Here is an 11904-nt window from a genome sequence, read left to right as displayed (position 1 = left end):
TGTTTTGATTGTTAATTTGCTATTATTGAATGGATTCTGAAATATCGATAATATGTAAATGTATAAGCATACACTACCATTCAAAAATTTGGGGTCAGTAATTTTTTTTTTTTAAGAAAATAATACTTTTATTCAGCATGTGAATTAAATTGATCAAAGTGAGAGTGAAGACATTTATAATGTAAATTCAAATAACTACTGTTCTTCTGAACTTTCTATTAAAAAAAGAACCCTTAAAAAAATGTTTTCCACAAAAATATCAAGCAGCATGATTTCAACATTGATAATAATAAGAAATGTTACCTGAGCTGCTGAAAATTCAGCTTTTCCATCATTGGAATTAATTACATTTTAAAATATATTAAAATAGAAATTAGCTGTTTTAAATTGTAATAATATTTCACAATATTATTGTATTTGTGATCAAATAAATATGCCTTGGTAAGCATAAGAGACTTTTTACTGACCACAAACTTTTAAATGGTTTTTAAGGCTGTTTTTGATAAATAAAATTTTACATCTGTCATTTTTTCTCTGGAATAAATACTTAAGTTCACTGAAATAAAAAAACGATACTAAATTTTTTTAAGGTAAGTGCTTGCAAACAATTTATTTTAGCTACATTTAAATAAAATAAATATGTAGAAAGTTAGTCAACTAAATTTGTTCATTTAAATGTAGCTATAAATAAATTGATTGCAACCACTAGTAAATTCAATACATCATTTTTTTTCAGAGTTGTAGAAACATTTTGAAATCATCATTTTGAGTTGTGTAACTTGGTCTGCATGTTTTTAGTGTGCATCTTCCTCTTTTCTGAAAGAGCTTATACATTGTCATAATGGCACGTAACCTTAAAATATGTTAAAGGATACAGTGATACTTGGTGACATCCGCTGGATCATTTTCCTATGTCAACCACTGTCATAACCACACGAAAGCCAGGAGGCTGTTTCATAATATTTGAAATATTAACTTGGAACAGGCATAAAGTGATTTCAAGATTCAAGAGTAATGTAATTACCCTGAAACGATCACCAGTAAGCCTAGTGACCCAGTTTAACTTGACAAAAAAAAAGTCACATGCAAAGTCAAGTCAAATGCAAAGTATAAAGACATATTTGCCATTGTTTTGTTGATTTGAAAATGAGAACTATGCAAACATGTAGAGCTTGAGTAACTGTTTTCCGCAGAAGTGGCATGGACACAACCACAGCATGATTCATCACAGTCACCACTATTTAATCACACGCACTTCATGAATGTCTGCACAGACTTGATAATGTCCTGGCCCCATCATTAACTCCTGAGACTTCATTTTAACTCTGCGGTCATGGGGAAAGGCTTTTATATCAGTAAGCCTTTAGGGTTTGTGCTATTTGGGTTGGGCGTTGGGGCCGTGCTCACCATTTTTGCTTTGTCAGTGGTCTATTCTCAAGAGAAACGGAAAAACGAGGTAAATGCCAGAGACGGGACCCGCATGGTGACGACTGCAGCACCCCACAGCACCTCAGCTCCATCGAACGAGCCCTGGGACAAGTACAGACTGCCTGACACCCTTCTTCCTGCATACTACAACGTGACGCTTTGGCCTCGGTTGGTGCCGGACGAGCAGGGAATGTACATTTTCACTGGGAAATCCGGAGTTGCATTGACGTGCGTCAAGGAAACCAACCTGATCATTATTCATTCCAATGAGCTGAACTTCACCTTGACCTCGGAGATGCACCATGCAAAGCTAGCGGGTTTGGGAGGGACAAGCGCTCCGGTCATACTGAAAACCTGGTTTCAAATACAAACACAGTTCATGGTGATTCTTCTGAAAGACAACCTCCAAGTTGGAAAATCGTATTGGCTCTACATGGAATTCCGTGGAGAGCTGTCCGATGACCTAGGAGGATTTTACAGAAGCCAGTACACAGAAAATGGTGTAAAAAAGTAAGACGTAACTTTTATTACTGCTGACATTACTTTGCTAAGAAAGGGTTGAAAAGTAAATTCTTATAATACTAATTTATTAAATGAGTAACCATGATACAAACGTAATAAATTGTATGAATATAAAATAATATATAATGAAATCATGTATAATTAAGTATTATTTAAGTGGGTAGTTGACAAACAATTTTTGTACACAAATAACTTTGCTTATTTATTGTATACTTATGTATAAAGTAAAGGTATTTTAGATCCTGTAACCAGTTCTTAAACAGTATGTTTTTTTCAACAAATTTGAATCAACTTTTAGATTTATTTTTTAAGTTCATTTAAATTTTTACTGTGGTGTACAAATGTTTTATGTATCTCAATATTTAATATCAGGTCATACAAAACTGAATTTCTAAAAAAAGTAGGAAAGAAATATTTAATGGTTCAAAAAAAAGCTTTAAAAAGTTTTGGATGAATTATAAAAACACACCATAAGTCACTGCTGTAACATTTTACAATTATTATAATTTTATTTTAATAAATTTATCATTTTATTACAATTATTGAAAGTTTGATAAAAGCACCTGCTAAACGCATAAATGTAAATGCAAAATGTCAATTAATTACTAGGCGTACTGAATGGTTCCCTTGAATTACATACTGAATTTTGAACAAAGGGGGCAGTCGTGGCCTAATGGTTAGAGTCAGACTTGTAACCCGAAGGTTGCAGGTTCGAGTCTCAGGTCCGGCAGGAATTGTCGGTGGGGGGAGTGAATACCACGACTGAGGTGAGACCCTTGAGCAAGGCACCGAACCCCCAACTGCTCCCCGAACGCCCACTGCTCCGGGTGTGTGTTCACGGTGTGAGTGTGTTCACTATTGTGTGTGTGCACTTGGATGGGTTAAATGCAGAGCTCTAATTCCGAGTATGGGTCACCATACTTGGCCACACATCACTTCGCTTCACTCACTTATGAAGACATTTGCAAGCTAAGCCAGAAAAATGGCACGTTTAACTGAGATAACTTTCATTTTGGCAGAGTTGTTGCCACAACACAAATGCAGCCCACTGCCGCCCGGAACGCTTTCCCCTGCTTTGATGAGCCGTCAATGAAGGCTGTCTTCCATCTGACTCTCCTACACCCTCCTGGAACTGTGGCCCTCGCTAATGGCATGGAGCTGGGTTAGTGCTCACATTAATGACAAGCTGTTGAGGCCATGATAATATTTTCTATATGTATTTGACAATATTGACAATTTAATTTTAACCTGATAAACAAGGCTCTATATTATCCAAAGTTTTGATCATTCACATATAGATTTATAAAGATGATTTGATTGTGTTAACTGAGAAAATAATTAAATAATAATGAATAATGAAATAACTTGCCGAAATATATGCCATATAAATTACGAAAACCATATAAATTATAAAATTACGCATATGCTTCTGAATTCAAGGGAATGCATATCTTATGACATGACTTTTTTTTAAATTATTTGAAACAGTACAGTGTTTAAACCACTAGATCTTCATCATGGGTTTAACAGTAAGACACATTAGCAGTCTGAGATTTTGAGCTCACAAATCTTTTGAAGTTGAAGACACATAGCCAATATGAACGAATTAGAAGTTTAGAGCTTACCAATTATGTCAGCTCGATTTAAGTTTTTTCCAAATTTGCATAATTGTAGCCTTGATTGTTTGGTGGCTCATAACTTGCTCTTTAATCGCTTACTGAGGCTATATTTTCACACCAATATTTACATTTAACAATACAAACAATTATTCTCAATATGTTTATTTTTTCCATATACTATTCAAAAGCCTGGGGTCAGTAGGATTTTTTTTTTAGTATTATTATTATTTTTATTTTACAAGATTGCATTCAATTGATCAAAAGTGACAGTAAAGACATTTATAATGTTACAAAAGAATTCTCTATGCTGTTCTTTTGAACTTTCTATAAAAAAAAATGCATCATGGTTTCCAGTTTTCAACATTGATCATAAGAAGAAATGTTACTTGAGCAGCAAATCAGATATCAAATCATGATTTCTGAAGGATCATGTGACACTGAAGAATGGAATAATGCATGACTGCTGAAAAGTCAGCTTTTCCATCAGGATAAAATTACAAATTACAACACACACACACACACAAATCTTATAGACAACCAACTTTTGATCAGTACACTACTGTATACTTCATGGATTTATCTGTGGAGACATTTTCATTCGTCACTCATGTTCTGATTTTCCCTTAGACACTGAAAACGTCACCATAGACGATCAAGAGGTTTTACAGACCAGATTTGAGCCAACTGAAAAAATGTCGACATATCTGTTGGCCTTTGTCATCAGTGAATTTACCAACTTACGATCCCCTTCAGAGGCCAATGTTTTGGTAGACAATCAAGATCTACTCTCTCTCTCTCTTGCTCCCTTCTTTCCTCTTATATATGTATTTTAAATGCAGATATCAAATCAAAAACCAAATGCATTATTCTATTTTATTTTATTTTAGATCAGAATATGGGGACGTAGAGAAGCCATTGAAAGTGGACAGGGAGATTATGCCCTTAGTGTGACATTCCCTATTTTGAAGTATTTAGAAAACTATTACAACACCACATACCCCCTGTCCAAATCAGGTGAGAGTTTAAACATGCAAGCTCATTCCAAACTTTGTGTTACAATCCATTAACACTGGGCCAGTGGGGGAAAAAGCAGTCGGATTAACACTTTCCTATCCATAGACCAAGTCGCTCTGCCTGATTTCGCTGCTGGAGCCATGGAAAACTGGGGTCTGGTCACATACAGAGAGCAATCGCTTTTCTACGATCCTAAAGTGTCCTCTAATGAAGATAAAGAATGGGTGGTCACTGTAATCACACATGAACTTGCACACATGGTATGTGGAGCATGTGTGTGTGTTTTTCTAAAAATAGTGCTATTTAACTAAACTAAATAATCAAATTAATTTATTGACTAGTGGTTTGGGAACCTCGTGACCATGAGATGGTGGAACGACCTGTGGCTCAATGAAGGTTTTGCAAGTTATGTTTCATATCTTGGAGCTGATTATGCTGAACCCACCTGGAATATTGTAAGTAATATCTATATATTCAAGTATTATGAATATATTTTGCCACCTGCCTCCTGTGAAGGTACACAAAATGAACTGTCTTTCTCTCCTGAAGAAAGATCTGATGGTGCTGCAACAGGTTCAGAGGGCGTTTGGCGTCGACGCTCTTGTTTCCTCTCACCCGCTTTCTTCACGTGAGGATGAAGTCATCACACCGGATCAAATCGATCAGCTATTTGATACCATCACTTATAGCAAGGTTTGCATCATGTGCCAAAGACAACTTGAAATAACACTATTAAGCAGTGTCATATTTCAGTGTTTATTTGATGCTAAACTGTTGTCGTTTCAGGGGGCTGCTGTACTGAGAATGCTGTCTGAGTTTCTGACAGAGTCCGCCTTTGCTAAAGGACTTCATGTATGTTTGAAGGGTTTGGGGTTTTAAAGTTTGAGATATTATGATGTATTCACGCGACTGGCTTTTTTCGCAGACTAACAACAGTGTATGATTTCCACAGAACTATTTGCATGAGTATGCATACAGCAACACTGTGTACACAGATCTTTGGAAAAAACTACAGGAAGTAAGTTGCAAAATTGATGCAATGGAATCCATAACTATTAGTGTAAGTGTGTTTGTTTTTTACAACCACAATTTTCATTAGATTTCATTATAAATCTTTTCCAGGTTGTAGACGCAGATTCAAGCATCCAGCTCCCAGCCTCAATCAATGAAATCATGAATCGCTGGATTCTTCAGATGGGTTTCCCTGTCGTAACTATTAACACTCGAACAGGAATTATCTCTCAGCAGCACTTCCTGATACACCCAGATGCAGTAGTGGACAAGCCATCTGACTACAAGTATGTTTACACTGACAAATGTGGCAACATTACTTAAAAGTCCTGTACTTTTAAAGCGTACTGTGTGTGTCTTTTTAAAAAAATGATTGCAGTTATGAATGGTTTGTGCCAATCACATGGATGAAGAGTGGCAGTAACATGGGCCAGCACTGGCTACTTACTAAAACAGCTTCATATGAGCCCATGAAGACAGATACTGACTGGTTATTGGCCAATCTGAATGTCACAGGATACTACAGGGTTAATTATGATCCCCAGAACTGGGAACGTCTCCTCACACAACTGACTGCAGATCATAAAGTAAGTATCTCATTATCTTTCATTTAATTTAAAACATTGAGCATCAAAGTAGCATACCTGAATACTAATCAGTTTAAAGTGAACATAAAAAATTATCCCTTTAGCAAAACGTTAACAAAAGTATATGGTTATAGTATTTAGTATTAAATATTACAATCTTTATAATAAATAAATAAATGTTATTGTTCTGATACTGTATAATGTTATTGCTCTGAATTGTTCTCATATATAATTATACATTATTTTCTAGTAATTTGATGCAATATATATAATAAATAATAACATAATATAACATTTGTTATTACCCTCTTTTCACATAGATTATTCCAGTTCTTAATAGGGGCCAGATCATCGATGATGCATTTAATTTGGCGAGGTAAGCTCTTGCTGCAAAGATATTTCATCAATGGACAAAATTAACTGGCTGTAAATAATAAAATTATTGAGAATCTGAATATGATTATTCATAGGGCACAGATAATCAACATAACCTTGGCTCTGAGAACAACCAAGTATCTGTACGAGGAGAAGGAGTACATACCGTGGGAATCTGCAATAAGAAATTTTGAGTACTTTTTCCTCATGTTTGACCGAACAGAAGTCTATGGACCTTTGCAGGTATCTTTGTTTACTTATTACAAAAAGTGACATATCTATAACATATACACACACACACACACACACGCATGCACACACACACACACACACACACACACACACACACACACACACACATATACAGTATATAAGTTATATAACATTTATACATTTCTTTACAACACTCCAGACTTACCTGCAGAGAAAGGTGAAACCTCTTTTTGACCACTTCAAAGTTATCACATCAAACTGGACTCGGAAACCCCCAAGATACATGGACCAGTAAATACATGATTACTTTGTTCACTGTTTATTCTAAATATTACTTCAGTGACACCACAATGAGCCACCACAATTAGATATAACTTAAATTCTATAACCACAAACATGAAGCTGTTGTGAAGAATTTTAAAGGGGTCACATCATGAGAAATCAGATTATTCTTGATTTTTGGATATAAAAGTGTTCAAGTACTATGAAAACGTTCTCCCTACTGACGTCAGACAGACCACAAGAAGAAATGACCACCCACATATACACATTAACATTACCACACTGAAGTAATGAGGAAATATATACTATTCACAAACACAAGACAAATGTGGTAAATATGAATAAAGTGTGGGAAAATCTGTCAGAGCTTGTGCAAACCACAGGTAATTTTACATGCAAAAAGGATGTTTACATAGAAGTCATATAGGCACAACCGCAAAAACGGCTCGTTTAATTCTAAGTTTCAGGGTGAAATATGGTCAAAAAAGACTAAATTATTACTGTTATTACTGGTGCCAAAACTAAGTGGACCTCAATGGGAAAAAAGCATGATATGAACCCTTTAAACTCTCAATTTAACAGAGAAGTTACATAACATATTAAAGTTGAAATCACTTCTGTTTTTGCATAAAAATTTGCAATATAAGGGATGTTCCCTGTGATAAATGGGAATATGTTGGAAATTTAACTGAAATATTTTCTGGTTTGTGTGACTTCTGTTTATAGATACAATCAAATAAACGCAGTCTCAATGGCCTGCAAAACTGGAGTAAAGGGATGTTCAGAGCTCACTAGAATGTGGTACAGACAGTGGATGAAGAACCCTGACAGTAACCCGTATGGCAACCGCTTCTCTCAATTCAGTTCATACCAATTCAGATCAGCTCTTTCTTATTCTGCTAATTCACTTGAATTTAGTTCAGTTCAGTGATTCAGTTCCACTCTGAATTCAGTTCAAGCCAGTTCATCTCTTTATAGGTCTATTCATACCATTCATTTTAGTTTAGTTCAGCTAATAGGTTTCATTCAATGCAATTCAAATCAGTATTCAGTTTAAAGGGTTAGTTCACCCAAAATGAAAATTAGCCCATAAATTACTCACCCTCATGTTGTCCTAGGTGTAAATTACTTTCTTCTTTCAGACGAATGCAGTCGGAGTTATATTAAAAATTGTCTTTGATCTTTCAAGCTGTTTAATGCCACTCAGTGGATGTTGCATGCATCAGTCCAAAAGCACTTAATTAAAAAGCGCCCATCCATAAAAAAAGTGTCTCACACGGCTCCGGGGGTGGGGGGTGAACAAAGGCCTTCTGTAGCGAATCAATGGGTTTTTGTAAGAAAAATATCCATATTCAAAACGTAATAATCACTTTAATGTAGCTTGCGCTCACTGTTGTAAACGGAAGCATGACTTATGAGGTCGGCTTTGCGCATGCGCCGCTCAGAAGTGACGCACGTGGAAACGCAGCGGAGAGATCAAAACAAAACAACGGTCAAGAATTAGAAGTACAAAATGAGGATTTGTAAAGAAGAATGTCAGAGGATTTCGATATAAGTCAAGAGGAGACACTGTTAACAAACGTTGGTTTTCACGAGACTCACCAGCGCATGCCCCGGAGCCGTGTGAGACACTTTTTTTATGGATGGATGCTTTTTATTTAACTTCTTTTGGACTGAAGCATGCAACACCCGCTGAGTGGCATTAAACAGCTTGAAAGACTTTAAGTCAGTTCAGTTCACTTCTTTTTAATTCTTTTCAATCTGTTTATGGGAGCTAAGTTCAATTAAAGGGATAGTTCACCCAAAAATGGGTCAAGATGTTGAAGAGAGAGATCACGGTTTATAAAGTTTTAAATATGGATATTTTTTACTTACACAAACGCATTGCTTCGCTTCAGAAGACCTGAGCCATGTGTAGAACTTTTTATGATGGATGGATGCACTTTTTTGGGCTTCAAAATCTCGACCCCCATTCACTACCATTATAAAGCTTGGAAGAGCCAGGTCGTTTTTTAATATAACTCCGATTGTATTCGTCTGAAGATGAAAGTCATATATACATAGGATGGCTTGAGGGTGAGTAAATCATGGGGTCATTTTCATTTTTGGGTGAACGATCCCTTTAATTTCCCCTCAGAATTCGGTTCAAGCCAGTTTAGCTCTTGATTTTAGTTTAATTCAGTAAATAATTTTCTTTTAATTCAAGTCAGAATTCATTTCAAGCCATTTCACTTCACTTTTGTATCTGTTTATGGGAGTTCAGTTCAGTTCCACTCTGAATTCAGTTCAAGCCAGTTCAATCCATGCCATTGATTTTAGTTTAGTTCAGTTAATAAATGTTATTCAATTTAAGTCAGAATTCAGTTCAAGCCAGATCAGTTCACTTATTTCTAGTTCTTTTTAAATCTTTTTATGGGAGTTTAATTCAATTCAGTTCCAGTTAAGCTCTTTCTAAGTCTATTGATATCACAGATTTAAGTTTAGTCTAGTTAATCAGAATTCAGAATTCAGTTAAAACCATCCTAGTTCTTTCTAGTTCTGTTCATTGAGATATGGTTCAGTTTAATTTGAGTCAGTTCACTTCAGATCTTTCTGGTTTGGTTCAGTTCCATTTATTTTGTTTATTTAGAATTCCCACAAATCTGAAGATCACTGTGTACTGTAATGCCATTGCCGCTGGTGGTGTTGAGGAGTGGGATTTTGGATGGCAGATGTTCAAGAACAGTACCATTGCTGCAGAGGCAGAGAAGCTGTTATATGGTCTATCATGCACTAAAGAGCCCTGGCTGTTAAACAGGTGAGTCCTATATACTGCATCTTAGAACATAAACTACCAAAAATGAATGCTTTTATTCAGTAAAGATGCATTAAATTGATCAAAAGTGACAGTAAGGACATTCTATTTCAAATAAATGTTGTTCTTTTTTATTTTCTATTAATCAAAGAATCCTGAAAATGATAATAATAATAATAATAGTAAATGCTTCTTGAGCAGCAAATCAGCATATGGGAATTTCTAAAGATGCTGGAAATTCAGCTTTGCATTACATTACATTTTAAAATATATTCAAACGGTTCTTTTCAACTGTAATACTATTTCACAATAATGTTTTCACTGTATTTTATGATCAAATAAGTGCAGCTTTGATGAATGTAAGAGACTAATTTTAAAAAAGTCTTACTGACCCAAACTTGTAAATGGTCGTGTATAGCGTATATGCTATATGACGGAAGTCTGTTTATTTTCATTTATTTATTTTAATAGTTTAACTCTAGTCTTTTGCATGTAGTGTATACTCATTTAATTGCCTTCTGTTTTCTGAAGGTACTTGGAATTCACAATAGAGCCAAATCTGGTCAGGAAGCAGGACGTTGCCTTCGCCATTGTGTATATTTCAGGCAATGTCATAGGGCAGCCGTTGGTTTGGGACTTTGTCAGAGCCAACTGGGAACATTTAACTAAAGAGTAAGCACTGTTTTTCCTTCTTTCTTTCTAAATGTGTAATTATAATATCTGCTGACATGTTTTATCATGTGATCTGCATAGTTATGATGATGGATCCTTCTTTTTTGGAAGACTGATCCGAGGCATCACAAGAAAGTTTTCTACAGAATTTGACCTGCAACAGGTTTGTGCTGTTTGAATAAGAAGTTTTATTAGCAAATGCAAAACACTACTGTTTAAATGTCTAGGGTCAGGATGATTTTCCAAATGCTTTTGAAAGCCTCACCAAAATACTGTTTATTTGATTAATAAAACAGTAAAAATAGTAATATAGTGAAATAGTATTTCAAATAAAAATAATGATTTTCTACTGTAATATATTTTAAAATGTAATTTATTCCTGTGATGGCAAAGCTCAAGTAACATTTCTTATTATTATCAATGTTTAAAATAGCTGTGCTTCTTAATATTTTTCTGGAAACCAAGAGACATTTTTTCCCCAGGATTCTATGTTGAATGGAAAGTTCAAAAGAACAGCATTTATTTGAAATATAAATCTTTTGTAACTTTTGACCTATTTAATGCATCTTTGTTAAATAAACGCGTACATTTCAAATTATTTCAATTTAATAATTTCTAAAAAATCTTACTGACCTCAGACTTTTAAACAGTGTATGTATGTAATATTTTGTATTTTAAATTTAAGCTTAAGATTAATGATCTGTTGTGATGCTATGTTCTATATACTAATTATATAAATAAACGCGTACATTTCAAATTATTTCAATTTAATAATTTCTAAAAAATCTTACTGACCTCAGACTTTTAAACAGTGTATGTATGTAATATTTTGTATTTTAAATTTAAGCTTAAGATTAATGATCTGTTGTGATGCTATGTTCTATATACTAATTATATATTAGTGCGGTCAAACGATTAATCGCGATTAATCGCATCCAAAATAAAAGGTTTTGTTTGCATACTGTATATGTGTGTGTACTGTGTATATTTATTATTTATATATAAATACACACGCATGCATGTATATATTTAAGAAAAATATGTTATATTTTTATATTAAATATATTTATATATAATGTAACTTTTGATCAATTTAATGCGTCTTTGCTAAATAAACACGTCAATTTTAAATTATTTCAAATTATTAATTTCTAAAAAATCTTACTGACCTCAGACTTTTAAACAGTGTATGAATGTAATATTTTGTATTTTAAATTTAAGCTTAAGATTAATGATCTGTTGTGATGCTATGTTCTATATACTAATTATATATTAGTGCGGTCAAACGATTAATCGCGATTAATCGCATCCAAAATAAAAGGTTTTGTTTGCATACTGTATATGTGTGTGTACTGTGTATATTTATTATTTATATATAAATACACAC

The 11904-nt window shown here is 34.3% G+C and overlaps 1 protein-coding gene across 1 annotated transcript in view; it reads left to right on the top strand.

The window, feature by feature from the left end:
* Nucleotides 1-1290: 1290 nt before the first annotated feature.
* The window catches only part of LOC107594735 (aminopeptidase N-like), a 13114-nt gene continuing 2500 nt past the window's right edge, over nucleotides 1291-11904 (top strand). Inside the window, exons 1-18 of the mRNA XM_016284902.1 lie at nucleotides 1291-1938; nucleotides 2970-3112; nucleotides 4197-4336; nucleotides 4457-4583; nucleotides 4689-4843; nucleotides 4925-5038; nucleotides 5133-5276; nucleotides 5370-5435; nucleotides 5536-5601; nucleotides 5706-5881; nucleotides 5974-6181; nucleotides 6502-6557; nucleotides 6652-6799; nucleotides 6969-7060; nucleotides 7778-7888; nucleotides 9681-9848; nucleotides 10377-10517; nucleotides 10599-10680. Coding sequence (XP_016140388.1) covers nucleotides 1334-1938; nucleotides 2970-3112; nucleotides 4197-4336; nucleotides 4457-4583; nucleotides 4689-4843; nucleotides 4925-5038; nucleotides 5133-5276; nucleotides 5370-5435; nucleotides 5536-5601; nucleotides 5706-5881; nucleotides 5974-6181; nucleotides 6502-6557; nucleotides 6652-6799; nucleotides 6969-7060; nucleotides 7778-7888; nucleotides 9681-9848; nucleotides 10377-10517; nucleotides 10599-10680 — 2742 coding nt within the window. The 5' untranslated portion in view covers nucleotides 1291-1333. The remainder of the gene's footprint in view (nucleotides 1939-2969; nucleotides 3113-4196; nucleotides 4337-4456; nucleotides 4584-4688; nucleotides 4844-4924; nucleotides 5039-5132; nucleotides 5277-5369; nucleotides 5436-5535; nucleotides 5602-5705; nucleotides 5882-5973; nucleotides 6182-6501; nucleotides 6558-6651; nucleotides 6800-6968; nucleotides 7061-7777; nucleotides 7889-9680; nucleotides 9849-10376; nucleotides 10518-10598; nucleotides 10681-11904) is intronic.

The sequence above is a fragment of the Sinocyclocheilus grahami genome, unplaced genomic scaffold (assembly GCF_001515645.1).
Source record: "Sinocyclocheilus grahami isolate Dianchi unplaced genomic scaffold, SAMN03320097.WGS_v1.1 scaffold190.1, whole genome shotgun sequence".
NCBI lineage: Eukaryota > Metazoa > Chordata > Actinopteri > Cypriniformes > Cyprinidae > Sinocyclocheilus > Sinocyclocheilus grahami.
The sequence above is the reverse complement of the archived record's forward strand: the minus strand, read 5'-3'. Positions and strand labels throughout refer to the sequence as shown.